The sequence below is a fragment of the Lepidothrix coronata genome, unplaced genomic scaffold (assembly GCF_001604755.1).
Source record: "Lepidothrix coronata isolate B3197 unplaced genomic scaffold, Lepidothrix_coronata-1.0 Scaffold172, whole genome shotgun sequence".
In the NCBI taxonomy this organism is placed as follows: domain Eukaryota; kingdom Metazoa; phylum Chordata; class Aves; order Passeriformes; family Pipridae; genus Lepidothrix; species Lepidothrix coronata.
The window spans coordinates 1,373,142-1,391,901 of record NW_016690352.1 but is presented as its reverse complement, the minus strand read 5'-3'; the positions used below and the strand labels follow the sequence as shown (position 1 = coordinate 1,391,901).

At 34.0% G+C, this 18,760-nt stretch overlaps 1 protein-coding gene across 1 annotated transcript in view; it reads left to right on the top strand.

The window, feature by feature from the left end:
- The window catches only part of MYCBP2 (MYC binding protein 2, E3 ubiquitin protein ligase), a 151,842-nt gene that overhangs the window by 121,637 nt on the left and 11,445 nt on the right, over positions 1-18,760 (top strand). Inside the window, exons 52-56 of the mRNA XM_017829956.1 lie at positions 715-855; positions 8,681-8,905; positions 9,806-9,938; positions 13,271-13,396; positions 16,766-16,927. Of these exons, the coding sequence (XP_017685445.1) occupies positions 715-855; positions 8,681-8,905; positions 9,806-9,938; positions 13,271-13,396; positions 16,766-16,927 (787 nt within the window). The remainder of the gene's footprint in view (positions 1-714; positions 856-8,680; positions 8,906-9,805; positions 9,939-13,270; positions 13,397-16,765; positions 16,928-18,760) is intronic.

Sequence of the window (18,760 nt, the reverse complement as noted above, 5' to 3'; positions counted from 1 at the left end):
TGCAAATAATGGGGGATTTTCCATGTTTAGATGTTGACATATACAACCTAAGAGCATAAATTGCAAAAATCTGAATTTACTAATTTAGTTTTTCAAGCTGTCATTTCCTTTTAATTTACTTACTTCAAAACCTATGTAACAAACATTTGAGATTCTGATACAAGAAAAGGAAGTTCCTAGAGTTCATCCTATAATAATATCTCTTAAAATTTAGCTTTTCATTACTTACTATTTTAACTCTACACAAAAATTCAGATGTAGCTGTCCTTTTCCTTACATCTGTAACTTACAGATTTGAAGGATCACCAGTGTGTTAGCCTCCTGTGCATGTATTTTTCTTACAATATAATTTCACATACAAAGAATATTTTTGCAATTTACGGAGTTATATCAGCAGTGGAAAAATGGGAAGTGGGGTATTTATGAAGCTTATAAAGGCTTGACTTTCTTTCTTTTCTCTCAAAGAAATTCCTATTAGTGCATGATTGGATTTAAATTTATCCTCACAGCTTTACTTCTAAAAAGATATACCTGTCATTGCTTTGAAATTCTGATTTTGTCAGTATTCTCTTTACTTCTACTTATATTCTATCAACATAGTAAAGGTGGTTGCTTCTTTGCTGCTATTATCTGTCTCTCTGAAGTCTGTTAATCCTTGCTAGCTGCAGAAGTTACAGGAGGGCATGGCTCCTTTTTGTTGCTTGTTTCCCATAGATCCACAATGATGATGGTGTTTGGCTGAGGCTGAATGATGAGACAATAAAGAAGTATGTTCCTAACATGAATGGTTACACTGAAGCCTGGTGTCTGTCTTTTAACCAACATCTTGGCAAGAGCCTTCTGGTACCTGTTGACGTAAGTAAAAGGTGCCTTTGAAAAATATCCAAAAGTACACTCTATCCTCATTACAAGACTTTCTTTAATTAAGGCTGCAAATAAGTCCTGAGGTAAACAATATTTTAGTTATCAAATATAACCGTAAATGTTTTTGGAGTTTTGAGGGCTGTTATGTAATGAGGGTGGAGTGTAGAAAGGTATGAGGCTTATGTTGAAGCCTCTCTTCCTAGACGAGAAACAGAAGTGCAAGGACTGCTGTAATAAAAATAGAATAGTATTAGATTGTGGTCTACACCAGGTGTTTCTAATGCTAGGTTGCATTTTCTGTAAAGTGGTCCACTGGGGCCATGATTTCAGAAGAGCCTTGTAGCCTATAGTGAATCAGTATAATTGAGACTTTTTTTAAAAAAAAACAAACCTGAAAAGTTCTTTAGGCTCTGGGTTTTCTGTATATTTTTTGTGAGTTTTACACCTGAATCCTTAAGCTATCAATTTATTAGCTAGCCAGAGAATCCCATAGCTTTAAGACTGAGTAAAAAATTGAATTTATAGTAAGAGTAAGCGTAATTTATTTGAATAACTTTTATGGTGATCACCATCACTACAGTTCAAACGTTACAGCTTTTCTGGAAACAGGACACTTTTTTTTTTTTTAAATGCAAAGGACAGAAAGAGAAAACTGTATTAGCCAAACCAGTGTTTATTAAAAAATTTATGAAAGTGCAGGCCTTTCTGGCTCATCTGTTTTCATGCATTCCCCAGAGTGGGCAGTACCTTGGTTTCTTCTAGGCACAGGGTGAGAACCAGATCTAATTGCAAATACTGCTTTTTAGATTTGATCTTATATAAGATATATATATAGGTCTTATATAAGGTAGCTGCTGTTGCAGTTGAAGATAGTTAACAAATGTTTCGTGAAACTAAACACTTCCAGCCAGTAATATCCTGTTGATGTTTTTCGGTTACAGAAGAACTGAGATATTCCCAGTTCCAGTGAAACTGGGCTATTTGCTAGTAGCCAAATCTAGAAATTCAGAAACCCCTGTGGCTGCAGCTTGTGTTCTGACACACGCTGTTATATGATGTGAATAGGTCTTCTTCCTATCCACCTTCTTGACTGTAAATTATTTGTTGATATATTTCTATTTGGAGATTTCTTTCAATAGAATTCTTGTTTGGAGGATTACTTTGTTATTGCATATGGGAAGCATATTATTTTTGCACTCGGACGTCAGTCACTCAAATATGCCTGTTGTCACACCGTGTATCTAGTTTACTCTAGAATATATGAGAACGTGGGTAAAAAATAAACTTTGCTTAAAATCTTGCCTGCATTTTTGTCTTAAAAAATTGCTACAGTGTGCTTTCATGAAATGTTAATATTTTTATGCAACAGTTGAATTTTAGCAGTTCACCCATGATAAAAGTGAATTCACGTTGACTAAGTAATTAACTTCTGTAAGTCTGGATGGGTATTATATTCTGCTAGACTTTTATTTAGTTGTTTGGGGTTTTTTTAGTTTAGTTATTTTTAATACATTTTTACGTGTTGAAGGGAACGCTTTTGAGCTCAGCAGTTGTGTCTGTGGTTAGCAAGACCTTATTGGCTGGCATATTTTATATAGCTCTAGCATTCACTTAGTTCCAGAGGAGAGCATATGCTGTGCTACTCTGAGAAAAGCCTGAAAGAAAATGCATGTGATAAATAACTGAACATTCAATCTTGATAATATAATCTTGAGGATTAAAATTTTATTTGAGTAAGTAGGTCAGGTACAATCAAATGTGAGACAGTATTCGATTTTCAAACATTTCACTCTCTACCTCTGTAAAGTATTATCTCTTTCCTTAAACACTGCTATGAATTATTTTTATACCATTCAATCTATTAAAACCTGTTAGATTTGCTTAAGTTTTTTTTAAGTAACAGTTACATTACATCTTGAATAACACAAATCACGTGCTTTCTTAGCTTCTGGTCAGTAAGCAGCACTCAACAACAGCAACTCAACAGCACTCAACTGTTCTAACAATGAAGGAATGTGCAAGAGATGTGTTTTAGCTAGTTTCAGATGGAAAGTGTCTTTGCACAGCTCTCATATTTTCAAATTTGAAAAAAGTTGAAAATATTAAAAAAATTTTTTTTCTCTGAATTGTCAGAAAAAAGGGCTGTGTTTGTAAGTTGTCAGATTTCATCAGTACAGTCCTCTAGAGGTCAATGACTCATGTCGCAAAAGATGTTCAATTAAATAATAAATGCTGAAGGTTCATTAGATAAAAATTGTGATACTATCCGTATCTGCTCATCTTGTTCTCTTGATCTGGGTAACTGAATGACATAATGAGCAGAATGTAATAAAAAAAATATATATTTTAGCGTAGAAGATTTTTTTTTGAAACTGACCAGTAGTGGCTTAAGAATAATGCTAGAGAAAGTCTCTTGTGTGACTGAAAATACAAATGGAAAATCAATTGGCTGAATTAGTCATGGTATTCCCTGTTCAAATAGATGTCACATTACTTTTATTAGGCTCCATTTTTATTCAAGTCACGAGTGTGCAGACTTGTCAACTCCAATTACATTGCTCTGTCACATTTAAATATGCAGGCCTTTTATAATCATCATCCCTTAAGTAAATAAAATCTCTCAGTATGTTTTGTAAAATATGTGAAAAAGTGTATTTTTAAAAGAAAGTTTTAATTATTCTGTTTCATCACTGAATTGAACAGTAAACAAATAAAAAACAGTAGGTTTTTATCAGTGTTAATTTTGGCCTCTTCTTGACATATATATTATATCTACATTTTATGTAGATTTATTTGCATTAACTAAATATTTCATGATAAAACAAACACTGGATGTTGTGAATTTCACAACTATACTGTTTCTATATATTTTTTTCAGAACTATTATATTTAAAGATAAATGATTATAGGAAAACAGAGATCCATGGTAGTTACCAATGTTTTATTTATTTGAGCATTGGTCATTTACCTTCTTAGAAAAATCTTCAGAGTCAATGCTCTTCTTTTATTGGTCTTGTCCTTTCACAAGGAACTGCTATATAGCCTCTGATCTGAAATAGTGCATCCAATCCATTGTAGGTAATACAGTTATAAAACTGAATTTAATAGATTGTGATTTTGGACAAGCTGCTTCCATCTCTGGTAGTTATTTTTCCCGCTGTCTTATGGCATTCAGTTAACTGTTTTTGAAAAAATACTTGTTAAGTTCCTTATGCTGACAGTTATGTATTCATGCTTACACATGGTACTTAGTGGAAAGGATATAAAAGGGTGCACACTGGGCAGAAGTAGACTTTTATCTTGGTTAAGCTCTGGAACTTGACTTTTAAAAAAATCATATACTAAGGAAGTTTTTGTTACTTCATTTTAAATGTAAAACTTCATAAGAAGGAATGCTGTATGCTGATGCCCAGTTACATTATTACATTCCCCAACCACCATAGGCAGTCAGGATTGAGAAACTGAAAGCTTTTCAAACTGTTATTGCAGTGGAAGAAGGAGCCAAAACTAGTATGTAGGCTACAGTTTTTGATCCAGAACCTCAGAGAGCCGAATGTTCTGTGGAAATATTGAAGGACATTTGCAAGAGTTTTCTACCATTGTTTTGAGCACAATGGAAGGCAATTGGAGAGTAAGACTGTGTTGGGTAAAATGTCGAGATGGTTGTTTAAAATATAATACTGAGATTTTAAATGCTTCCTAATGGTCTGGGTTTTGGTATCAAAACAAAGTAATTTTTTAAGTGGGGCTTTTTGTTGTTTTTTTTCGGAAACATTAAAGTTTATTGGAAGAAATATGACTTCCTGAAATTAGTTTTAGTTCTTGGAATAGAAAGTTTGAAATGGGAAAAATAAACTAAATCTACAGATGGTAGCAGAAGGACTAAATATTAAGCTTTTCTGTCGTCGTTTCTAATCTATTCATCTAAACTGGTACACAGTGTTCTTAATAGCCAGGAGATTCTCAAGTTCCTAGAGCAAAGGAGAGTTTCTAGTTTGATCTTTTTGGTGTTGCTAAGATGACATGGTCCCCCTTCGCTGCTGTTGGTTTCCCTTGTATGTTTTACACATAGAGATTTATGATGTAGAAAAATAGGTCTTTGAAATTATTTAAATAATTTAGGTATGGATAGTCCATGTTTCCCTGTGCAGTAGAAGTCCCTCAGAAAATAGGAGATATGCTGCAAAGTAATATAATCAGTCAGTTTAAGTATGTTGGATGCCTATAAAGTACACTCTCATGTAAATGCAGACTTTTTTATAGTTGTCATAGTTTTATGTCAAATTGGTGAGCCTGTACTCTGCCAATATTCCTATCTAATACCCTCCTCACCTTCCCCAAAACATACCACTAGTGTATTGGTACCTCCTTCAGTTTTGGCAAAAAGTACTCAATTCTGGAGAAATGCTGGTGTTTTGACAATTCTCCTTTTTTGTCAAAATGGCAAATCGTTTTTATTCCTGAAACTTGATGTTTACAAAGAGTATATAGCTAGATAATTTGCTTCTATCATGAGATAAAAGCATGAATTCAGTTACTTTTAATATGTTTGTGTTTTTTCAAGGAATACAGATGAGGCATGCCAAGGGTGTTTTGTACTTGTTTCAGCTTGAAAGGATTCACTACCTTAACTACTGTTAAATTTTCATGTGACTACTGTCCAGGGATTTCACCTGGTTCCCTTATCAGGATGGGGATAGGAAATTAGATTTTGATACCTCTGTTCATGTAGATAAAATGGTTGCTTTCTCAAAGGGATTCCATCATAAATATGATTACTTGTACTGATATATATATATTATTACTTCTTTCATTTGACAGGAACAGTGAAAATTTCTTTGAAATGAGTAGAAACCAGCTTATGGAGAAAAGATGGCTTCTTTTTCGTGTTTTCATGGTCAAAAAATGCTGTCCTCAGAGTTCTGTGGGAGGAAAAAATACACAGAACAGCAGTGCTCATTTCTGTAGTGTGGGCAATTGGTTTTAAAATTAGTGGCCACTGTATTTGGTTGATGGTCATTCATAACGAACTAGTAAATGCATTGTACATTTTACAAAACCAAAGAAATCTTAGCAATTGTTCTCCATATAGCACTGAAATTTTTGGCTCTGGTAAGGAGTACGATTTTGATGTGCAAACTGGTGAAATCTTTCTGTGCAAGTGAACTGCTTTCAGCAATGGTGAGCTTAGCCCTTCTGCATCTCTTTAGGTCTGAGTTGGTGACTAAAATTCCATGTGCATTTGTCTTGCATTAGTTGAAATTATCTTTCAGAACTGCAGAGCGTCTTGCTAGAAAACTGCTTTGTGATGGGACCAACTACTGTTTCATTGTAACAGCAGTGTGGGATTTTTCTGTGCATGAAGTCTCAAGCTTTATAAGAAATGTCTGGCTCTTAATTTCTGTAAATGGCATGACACACTACATCCATTTTGAGCTTTTGACATACTAAACTGTTTCTGTTTAATGGATGATTTGCCATGGTGAGCAATGGACTCAGGTGACTTGATTAGGAGAACAAAACTTTCCCCTTTTGCAAAACATTCTACTAGTAAATTTACTTGTGTAGAAAGTTTGCATTATAATACCTTGAGCTTCTTCCTCCAGTATTTCTTTGTTCCCATTTCTTTGTTGATATGTCTTTTTTTTTTAAACTTTGTTGCTCAGAATGTCTTTAATGCTAGCCAAGGAGTAAGGGATTTGGACTTTTTTTCATGGACTTCCAAAGCTTTACCCCCTAAGGTGAGTTAAATTACAGGAACAGTCACACTGTCTCTCATGTTTTCAGAATGCACCTTATGACTCAACTTTATACTAAATATTCTTTGAAGTCTGTTTTACTGCAAATTATTTTTACAGGAAATAGCAGATTTGCATAGGGTGCTGTATCCGTGTCTCTTCCTTTAGGATGAGAAAAAAATACCAGGGCAGATTATTGAATTTTCATTAATTCATAAGTAGCACTCTCCTTTTTTAATAAAACAGATTAGAAGTTCAGAGAGATAGCCTAGTAACGGAAGAAAGGCTTTAATTTCCTCTTAGTGCAGAATTTCCTAGTAAATTTTTTTCTGTCTTTGAAAGGCTTCACATGCTGTTGCAGCATCTAATAGGATGATATTTGTATGAGTAAGGCCACAGATACTTAATAAATACTCTGCCCATTCTGAAACATTTTTAAAATTATGTAGTTATAGGAACAGGTTATGTTAAGTACAGTTAAGCTGTTTAACTACAGAAATGTTTGTCTGAATAGCAGTGCTGTAGTGATTTTGAGATCCATTTTTTTCATATGAACTTTATAATGAAGATGGCATTGTGTTGTACATTTTGGTTTAGAGATTTTAAAACTTGTTTGTCCACTGAATCTTTTTCCCCAGAATAGCAAACTTTATTATAGCAAGATCTAAACAATATTTAAACTTTTTTTTTTCCTCAAAACAGTTAACCTCAGCTTGCATTAACTTGCTTTGTAAGTTACATATTTACCTAAGAGTCATTTTTGTGTAAAAGCTTCTTGAAAAAACTGCTGTATTAGTCTGGAGATAGTGCACAGACTTCATACCAAAAAAAAGGCGGAAAATAGTGATAGTTAAAGAGGTCAGAGGAAATTGCATTGATTTGAAAGGAAGTAACAAGAGCAGAAGTTTGGTTTAAATCTGACAAAAGAAAGTATTCTTTTACATAGCAGGTAGTGAACTTGGATGGTGGTGTTACAGGAGATTGTTGAGGCAGAAAGTATCAGCATATTCAGAAGAAATTAAATTTATAGAAATCAGATTCATAAATAAACACTAAAGAAAATAGGGTATGCCCCCTATAATAATAAAGATGTTAAATGCTGTTGGTACGTAAAGGACAGACTACTAATAAAGACTTGTATTCTGCTTATAAAGAGCATCTCCTGTTGCTGTTGCTGAACTCAGTATACTAAATTAGGTGACCCACTGGCTTCATCCAGGAGGACATTACATAGTTCTTAACTTTCAGATGTTCCTTTTAAAGCACCTCTGACTTTCACTGTAAGCATAATAGAGCCCCTTTCTGCTTCTCACTTGCTTTCTTCTGATATAAATGCATTTTCTTTACTCCCATCCCTTATATTTTTTCTTTACAGTAGCCTTTTTGTTAAGCTGTAGCTGGCTCAAAAATCAATGCTAATTTTTTTCTTCTTTTAGTAACTGCAACCTTTTCTTGGTAAGAAATTCAGAAAGCATGTTTTCATTTCAGATTTGGATATATATTTCATCAGTAATTAATATGAGATGAAATAATAATAATGCAGTAATATTTATATGAGCATTTACAGTCTATGGTATTGCTGTTACTCTTTGTTATAATTTTGCCCTAAAGTTAACAATATATTCTGAATGTGAAATCAAAAAGAGAAGCATTCCATATGGAGAGAGATAATATTCAGATTCCCTTTACCTAGCCCCAGACTTTCACAAAATTTCACAAATACAGAAGGAGGAATGAATGTGTATCCTGATAAATGTCAGTGTGGAATAAGGTTTAGTGAAAGCAGTTAGATTTAAAAAATTGTCTCCAAGGTTGGATATGAACCATTCCTTTTATGTAAATGGTTGCATTTATACCACTTTTGCTTCAAGAGAAATATAGTGACTTTTCAATTAATGTGCAATTTACTAGTAGTTAGTTGTTTAGCATTGCACAGTAAAATTAGCAATGTAACTAGTATCTCTTTTAGCTTTGAAATTTACCTTTTTTAGTCTCGAAATATTTCTTATCTAAATAGTTCAAAAGTGGGATTAATAGGTTTTATTTTGTTCTGTTTTGCCTTTTTTTAAATTTCTCAGGAATCTAGGTCTAATGCTGATGATTTTTTCAAAGACCTAAATTCGCACTGTCCACAGGAAGCAGTGATGCAGGAACAAGATATGCCATTCCTTCGAGGTGGACCTGGAGTGTACAAGGTAGTGAAGACTGGCCCATCAGGTCACAACATAAGAAGCTGCCCTAACCTTAGAGGTATCCCAATTGGAATGTTAGTTCTGGGAAACAAAGTCAAGGCAGTGGGCGAGGTATGGATCCTTGTAGCTTCGGTTCATGTCTTCATAGATACCAGTATGTAACAGTAGTAAACACAACAAAAGAATCTGCCTCTGTACAGGTTTGCTTTTCCAATCCTCATGATAAATACTGACCTTTGAACTTGGTTTGTATTATAAGTACTAATGCAGTTATATCTTTTGCCTTTTTGCATTGATTGGAATAATGTTAAAATTGTACTGCAGTTAAATATGCTTGCTTATTTGTTTCTGTTACAGTATTACAAAATTATGTTTCTTGTTCTACCTTTTTGTCATATTCTTTGAAAGAATTTTGTTTCATTGAAAAAAAGTTTTCCTAGGACCTAACCATTTAACAAATTACTGTATTTCTCTGTATTGATTGTATTAATTTATTCAGTTGCTGAACTGTTGTTACTGTTCTCGATTGTCCAGCTGTGGTGTTTTATGGTTAAGAAGGGCTTAAGGATGAAGTGTGTCATGCTATTTCCTAAATATAATGTCAGGAACAAAATTAATACTCATAAAAACTTTTCATATTTGACTTGGTATTATAATTCTACTGTTGCAGCCATCAATTAGAAGGTATATTTTGGTGACTATTTCCTCAAGTTTTTATTCAGGCTTATTTGGATGTTCTAAAATTGCGATGTTGATGTTTTGCTCCTTTCGAATGTAAACAGGTCTAATATTTTTGGAACAACTCCTAACTGTAAATTTACCATAAGTAGGTTTAGTACTTCAATCTGCCTCAGCCTGTGGCCTTAATTTAAGAAACAATTTTTTTTTACATTTGCTTTGTAATACAACGATTGGAATGTGTTTTTCAGATGCTATAATAAGTTGCTGAATCACGCTACTGAATTATTTGAAAAGTCAATAAATTTTGCTTTTTTTATGTGTGTGCATCAGGTGACTAATTCAGAAGGTACATGGGTGCAAATGGATAAGAACAGCATGGTAGAGTTCTGTGAAAGTGATGAAGGCGAGGCATGGTCATTAGCTAGAGACAGAGGTGGAAACCAGTACCTCCGACACGAAGATGGCAAGTGGTTGTTTTGTTTTATTTTTTAAAATTAACTTAGAAAAAATTAAGCAATCTAAATAGGAGAACTAAAGTAGGATCTGAGTTTTGAACAGATATCATATTTATGCATTTTCATTTGAGTTATATGTTACACAGTTGGACTTGAAAGTTGTTTATAAACAGTCTTTAAATTTTTTTTGAAGGAACAGTTAAAAATATTTTCCCCATGTTTTCCTCTGTACCAGTTATGGTTACAGGCCATAAGTTTAACCGTCTTTTTAGCTATGGGGATAATTTTTAAATAAGTAATTGTTCTTTTTGTAGTTTTCTTTGGTCTTCTTTGTGTCTCTTGAAAAGCAGAGTAGAATGAATTCTGATCCTGTTAAGTTTGTTAATTTTGTCACACGGCATCCTGTTAAAAACCTGTTAATATGTTTTTTAACACTGTATTTGAAATTAACATCAAATTAGTTAATTACTCAAGTTAGCAAAGTATGATTGCATTCTCTTAAAATGCATAATTTCTCTCCTGGTAATTCATGTTCAGATCGGGTAAGACCTAGAAATAATTAAAAAAAAAACATAAACACAAAAATTTTTATTGCCTTCCTCCTGCTCAGTTATCCTTCTTGTTGATCTCCCTCCAAACAGACTTCATTACTGATCTAAAATATCTTTTATTCACCCTAAATGCTTCATATGAATACCTTAAGGTACTCTGAAATTGTTATTTCCTTAACAGAAAGACTCAGCCCATCCACATGAGTTCTGCTGTGCAAGATTGTGGCCAGTGCATATATTTCTTAAAAAAATGAAAGAGGGAGTGATCTGTCAGTGTTTATACTTCTGGATAAGATCATCTGACCAGAATCTGACATTGGAGATTCAGCTGGATGAGGTTGCTCAGGGCCTTGTGTACTCAACTTCTAGCTAAATCCAGCCTCTCTGAACACTTGTACAAATACTGGCTCACCTTCATGGTGAAAAATATTCTTAATACCTAATCACAGTTTCCCATGCTGCAGCTTCTGTTCATTGTCTCTTGTCCTGTCACCGTGAACCTCTGAGATGTCTGGCTTCATCTTCCCTGAACCCTTTGATTAGATAGTCAAAGGGAGCAATAAGATCTCACCTTAGCTCTCTTTTTCTCAAACCCACATCTCAGCCTGTCTTTAGATGTTGTGTACTGTACTGCCCTGAATATCTTGGTGGTCTCTGCTGAACTCATTTCCGTCTGTCTTCTGATGGGGAGCCTGAAGCTGGACACAGCACCCCAGCTGGTTCATTGTGTCCCTCTTGTCTTCCCAAAGTCTAGTAAAAATTACTATGAATCTTCATGATTTTGTTACAGGTGTTCTTAGAAACATTTAAGGTTCTTCCACGGATACTGTAATTTTGGTAGAGTTCTCTAGAGGCTGGTTTGTTTCTACTCGCTCAAAGAGTTAATTTCTTCAAGATTTCTTTCTTTTAATCTATATTTCTCTGTTTTCTGCATAAATCTGGGCATTTTCAAATTATAATCTTCCCACTCCATTTATAGGATTTAATGTATCTGTTTTCCAAAAGATGTCTTTATGAAAAGCTTTGACCTCACAGCAGTCATATTCTGCTTGTGTTTTTATGTTCTTATTGTCAGCCTTTTACTTTTCATTATAACAGACTCTTTGCCCTTTTTGTGGTTTGGGTATTTGGTGCGGAAATTTATTTCACACATAGATGCTCTAATAATTATCATCACATTACTATATTAAAGCAAATAGTTCCTTGCTAATACATATGTATTTTCCGTAGGACGTTGTGGCTTGACTTTAAGGTATAAAACATTCTGCAAAGAAGAGAAATAATGAAAAGTTTTTCATAAAATATATAAGTATTTATGTAGTGCTTAGAACGCTATCTTTTTTTCAAGTCATAGCTTTTGTGCTTACAGTTATGTCTGATAATGTCAATGTTTTACTCTTTTCTAGATGATTTTGTTTTTATAAGTAGGGTGAAGATAGATAAATCTAGCTAAAGCAGTTTAAGCAGTTATCAGTTCAATTACTAAAATATTTTAACCTGTTTTATGTTCCTAGTACTGGAGGTTACTTTAGACTGATTGTTTTTATTTGCCGTGAAATTATTTAGAAATACTTTGTCATTAGTTTCAATGCTTTTGCCAGAGGGAAATAATTAGGATTTGGAGGAGCTCCAGCTAGATTTGCAACTGTCTATATTTTTATCCATAAATAATGCCATCTTTCAGATTATGTTCATATTTTCATTATTTTAAAAAATTATAATTTAACTCCCATAAAGAAGTAGAATTTTTGTCAGAGACAAAGCAGAAGTCATACTGTATCCCTAGGTCCATAGGCAAGTATCCAGTTAAAACACTACAGCAAGATCTAGAGTTGCCTCAGAGAAAGTTCTAGATCCTTTCTTTTATAAGCTGACTTTAAATTTCTAACTTTCTCCCTGTTATTTTTTTATTTTAGTTTAAATACGTGTGTTATGTAAAAGTTTGTACTGTGAAATGCAGTTTGGGCCTGAAGTGCAATTTTTAAAAAATTACTTTTAGAAGACTTGTGATTTTTTTTTTTAATAAATCCACATTAATATTAGTACATTTACAAGAAAAAAAAAGTTGTTCAAGGTGCCTGCTTGAGCTTTTAGACCTGCACTTCGGATATTTCTTCTGAATACTTTCTTATATATTATCACTTGGAATTATATTTCTGACCACATAAAGTCAGTAATTTCTCCCTAAGTCTAAACAGTCAAGTGGATTCTATCTCGTTTGTTTTGGCTGGATGTTATTAGGAATATTATGAAAAGCTCTAGGTTGGTTTTGGTTGGGGGTTTCTTTAGTGTCATACAGAAAGCAAAATTGTAGTACTCATTTAGNTAAATGTCAGGAAAAAATCTCTTATGTCTCATGAACTATTAGAGCATACCCAGGATTAAAGATTTATTGGCTCAGAGTTTGTGACTGAAAACTATCCCTTCTTCACTTTGCTTTGTCAAATGAGTTTAACAATTGCTGTCCAAAAGGTAAACGCTGAATGGTGTGATGTTACTGAAAAAAACAAAGTGTTGAGCTAGTTCCTAAGTGGCAGATAATGGCAAAGCTGGCAGCAACTCAGTCAAACATAAAAACAGTCTGTATGGTATTTAGTCCTCTGTCTTTATATTTTTAGAGCGTGAGATCTAAAGAAGAGGTGTGCTTTTCTTTTTTTAAGAGAATTGAGTAGAGAGGAGGAGTGCTATGTGTGGAAAAAAATGTAACTCTTTTGCTTTGTGACTCATCTTTCCAATGTAGATCAGTTACTAAGATGGTCTAATTCTGAAGAGGTGTGTTTTTTTTACAGAGCAAGTCCTCCTAGATCAAAATGTGCAGACTCCTCCCCCAAGTCCTTTTTCAATACAAGCTTTCAGTAAGGGGACAAGCTGTAGTAATGGACAAGGGTTTGATTATGGCCTTGGAAATAACAAAGGTATGTTTTTGCACTCACACTTTAAAAAATTATGTTTTTCTTAACTTGACTTTTATTTTTTATTACTCATTTCCTACTCTTTTAGGCACTACAGATGTTCTTCAAAAGACATAAACAGTAGTACAATGAATTACAAGGTGTTTTTCAAAACATGTAGTTAATGTTAGAACTGCTTTTTTATCTGCTTTAATTCCACTTAATCTAAGTACTCTGTATAAAAAGGATCATCTAAGATTTGTAAGTTATAATTGAGGCTTTCTATAGTGGTAGGCACAAAACGCTAATGCTCAAATGAAAAATACATACTTTTAAAACAAAATAAGAAAATTATTTGATTTAGAAAGCATGTGTTTTTAAAAGGACAGAAACATTTGTCATCTGTCTTGACAACTTTTTAAGTGCAATTAATGGGTTAACAAGATAAAAGATACCATTTGCGATTTCTTGTAAAACGCAAAAAAAAATTAGAAAACAACAACAAAAAAAAAACTCAAAAAGAAAAGTTGTAAAACTGAAGTTACCTTTCTGTCACATAGATACTAGTTACAAATGCTGGGAAATAAATAAAACCCTGTTAATTTTACTGGCATAAAATAATTGTTTCTTTTAATCATGGTTTATTTTGTTGGCAAGATCTAAAAATATATATATATATATATATGTGTACATATATGAAAGCCATCACAGTAAACTCAATCTGCATGCCTTTTGTTCACTTATTGATTAGGTCTAGAAAATTTAATAATACAGAAGGGACTTCTGTTGAGACAGCTGTCCTTGAGAAATATGCCTGAAACATGGAGCTTTGCTGTTCTATTCCTATATCACTGTACTCTGTCCATGACACTTCAAATAGGGGCCTAAGGTGTGCTACATGTTTTTTAACATCAGCATATGCTCTTAGTGGTCTCCTAAATAAGGTAGTCTTAGTGGTCTCCTGAATAACTCAGGACTTATTTTAAAGGAGAGGAGATTAGGAAAGAAATTATTCCTAAATATTCTACTCTATTAGTGTCACAACATGAAATAGTTTTGTATCATTTCCCAATGCTTTATTGTTTAGAGTGCAGTCCGTACTTGGCCATGCATATGGGAAACTTTTTTTGGACTGAAAAGTTGAAGTGTTTTCCTTTTGTTTTATAAGGCCTTTTATACAGAACCGGTTTTCCCAGTTCAGCCATACTCATTTCAAACTAATGGTTGAATCACAAAAGTGGAAGGGTTTAAGATGTGAGGCAGTATTACAGCCTGTCTCTCAATGTCAATTGTGTAATAGTGCAAATATTATCTATTCTTTTTTCTACAGAAGCATATTAGGAAAATAATTTTTCCTTCTGTATTGTCCAAAGATAAAATTTAGAAATCAATATGCTATATTAACAGGCATCTTGGTTTCTTGAAGACACTGTGATTCTCTTTACTATATCTTAAGCAGTTTCAAAGGCGTTTCTTTGGGATAATACAGTTACAGAACATTTGGAAGCTACTCCTGGCATTGGATTCCATACCATTTTACACACATTATTTTCTCAAGCTGTTATGCTTCGTGTGAATGAACAAATCAGCTAGATGACTTTATTCATTCTGTGTACTGTATTTCCTTCTGAATTGCCTAGGAGCGGAGAGTTGTTGGTAACTATATTGACAGAATAATCTAATAACAGAAAAATAGGTTTGCAGAATAATAGAGAAATAGAATTCTTCACCTGTATATGCAGGGGTTTTGTATTCTCAGGTATAAGAAGCTTTTGAGTTTTGTGGAAAATAAAACATGGAAGGCACAAGCACAATCTCATAGGAGAATTTCTGAATGAAACACTTGTTGTTTGTTAAAAGTACCTTCTGTAGGGATACCGTAGTTTCAATGAAAATTCAATTGCCATCCGTGAGTATTTCAAATTTCTGGTCAAATGTAGAGATGCCCATGTAATAGGTCTGTGTTTATAGTATTACCTGCAAGACCGAAGACATGACTCCCACAGTGATTGTTTGATTTAACTATGCCTTCTCTCTGCAGTGCAGGCAAGTTTTTAATATTTCTCCTGAATCGCCCTACCCACCTCCATATTTGATTATTGTGGGCAGATGATTTTCAACCTCTTCTCAGATGTTCTTTCCTTTAAAATAATTACTCATTTTAGGAAATAAGCGTGTTGTATTAATAATAGTGGTCTGTCAAACATGTAAATCATAGAATGGTTGGGGTTGGAAGGGACCTTAGAGATCATTTAGTTCCAACCCCCCTCCCACTAGACCAGGCTGTTCAATCACTTATAGGTTTTTAAGGTAGGAATGATTGCCGCTAAAGTACAGATTCCAACATTTTTTAGGTATGCTACTTTCAAAATAGCCAAATAAAATTGATTTATAGGAGTTCCTAGGTAATACAGGGTTTCATACACCCACTGGTCTTTCTCTAACTCCATGAAAAGAAAATTAATCATCATCCAAAAATGTTCTCAATTCAGTGAGTTGTAAATTATATAGTAGCTGCTAAATTTTTTCACTAGGTTTTTTGGAATGCTGTCAAAATGCTAGGAATTTGCAGAATAAAGTGACATTATTAAGATTTGCCTGAAGATGGTTCAAATGTGAGATTCTCTCAAAATCTTGGTTCCTCCCACCTCATATTACTAAGTATACTTCAAGTTATGACATGGTGTGGCCTTCTTACTGAGGCATCATGTATTTCTAATGCTCTCATAGAGGTTTTTGAGAATTGGCATTCAAGATTAAAACTCTATTTTTAACATGCTAGTTTTCTGAAGGCCTTCATTTGTCTCACAACAAATGTATGTAGTTCTTCAGAAAACCAGTTCTAGTTCCTAAGTGATACTAATGGGTTTTTTAAATTATCTTTAATCTGATCTTGAAAAACAGCACAGCAGAATACTTAAAAGATATTCACAAAAATGAGCAAATATTTACCAAAGCCTTGGCACAGAAATACATTCGCCAAAGCCTAAGTACATGTTAGCTTTCCCTTCTCATCAATTTTTCAAATCTCCTTCTGCATGTTCTGTTGCATGTGTGTGTTACTGTAAATGCTAGGGATTCCTGTTTTTTTCTTTGGCTGCTCTTCATTTTTTAGCAAGGTGAATATAAATCTCTATTTTGAAATGTTTTAAATAGTTGCACTAAAATATCCATGATCCCTAAAAACCCTGCTTGTACTTTTTAGTAATTTTATTGCCATGCATAGAGTGAGATTTTTACTTTTAGTTACAACCAGAGTAGTATGTGGCTAAATAAGATTTATGAGCTTTCTCTGTTATCATCATTTAAACTTTAATTGAGCACCATTTTACTGTGCCTTTCTGGAGAATGACAGGTAACAGGTTGTAGTTTTGACTGTTTTGCCCACTACAGGTGACCAACTGAGTGCCATACTGAATTCCATTCAGTCACGGCCAAATCTCCCAGCTCCTTCCATCTTTGATCAAGCTGCAAAACCTCCCTCTTCCCTAGTCCACAGTCCATTTGTGTTCGGACAGCCCCTTTCCTTCCAGCAACCTCAGCCACAGCTTCAGAGTAAGTTTGTCAGCCTTACCTGCCTCATCAGTCCATTTCTGCAGCTTTGACATTGCTGTTCTCAGTTGCTTACCAGCTACTGATCATCCCTCAGTGCACCTTTCTGGTTTTGTTGTTTTACGTTTTCCATGATTCAGAAGCATGTGAGGTAATGCTCCTAAAGAAGTATACTTGTTCAACTTGAATTTTTATATTGACAGTATTTTGCTTTTGTATGTGTTTTTCACTGTAGACAAGTCATGAAAGTGCATTTTCAATACCGTATGCAACTTTGGGTTTATTATAAAGGTAAATATTTTATATAGTACAAGATGATGATAATTCTTTTAACATCAAAAATGCACTGCAGTAAGTTCATAAGTGTTAACTTACCTCCTAAATTCCTATTTTTGTCATTCCTCCTAACTTTAGGCCTGTAGCTGGACAGTGGGAACAACTTGGTACTGCTCATCAGAAAGGTTTTGGTAGTCTTCTGTTAGGTGTTCATAGGATTAGCATGGGCATGAAAGTTTGCACTTTGAGGTGAAACTAACCTGATTACTAATGGGAGGACAGGAAACTTTTTTGGTCATGAATAATGAAAGCTAAAAGCTCAGCTTTCATGATGGATAGCTGATGTTGCAATAAGTTCTTTCTTACATACCGAACAGTTATAGTATGGGTTACAGGAATACTAGTTTTCTCCTGTGTCCCATAAACTGCACTTCTGAAGTGCCTTAGTTCTTTCTTGTAGGACTCTGTCAAGTCAGTTCACTTTCTATGTCTATGCAGTCCTGGGTCTATCCAGCTCAGCTTATGAAGTGACAGTGAAGTTGCTTCGTGTGAGAACTTGTATAAAGACTATCAGAAGTATTCTGACTGTGATCTTCCATGATTATTCTGGACTTAAACCAATGTCCTGAAAGCAGAATATTCCAAAAACTACTCAGATAAAACAGCTGATCGCCAGTTGTATATTCTTCCCCATCACTTTCAGTTTTCTTCTCTTGTTCAGAGTAGTTAAGTCAGAGTTTCTTATTCAGCTTTGCATGAAAATAACTGTAATTGCCTTATCTCAAATTTCAGATGATTTGTCCTTTAGCATTTAGACCTACGTTGTATGAAGAGAAAAGCTGTCAGCATTTTTATTGACTGCCCAACAAGATCTTGCTCAGCGGGTTTGCCTGTCCCAACAGATTCAGATAAACTGTATTCAATTAGCTATATCCGTGTTTCATGTTCTAATGAGAATCCCTGATTCAAAAGGAAGTCCTTTTTTTGTCAGATAGGGGGAGCACTAGTAGTCTATCAAATAAAGCAACAATGAAAGTGGAAAAATTTTTCAAGTTTGTCTGATTTGGGATCTTAGTATTACTAAGACCTTAGTATAAGGTCTCAACTGATATGGTCATTTGCCCTTCCAGCAGGGCAAAACTCATCAACCAGAGGATACCAGAACTGATATGCTGTTGTGCTACTGTGATTTGATACAAGGATTTTCTTTCAAACAGTTTATGAAACATGTAATTAAAAGTTAAATCCATTAAATAACACATCCCAAGGGTCCATATTAAGTCAATTGAATTTTTGCTTTATCTAATGGACTGATGATAGTATAATAGGTGAAAGAAGTTGTGCCAGCCTAGATTTCCATGACTACAGAGGTTATATACTAAATACTAGTCTTGACTGAAAGTTAGCTTAAATAGTTCAGTCTACCACTTAAATTTTCTGTTCTTCCTCAGATATCTCTACCTCTGAGAAGAAATTTGATTGAAAAGTGTGATTCTGAGGAAAGTTAGGATCATGCTGAATATTTGTTTTGAATATCTAAAATATAGAATTATTTCCTTT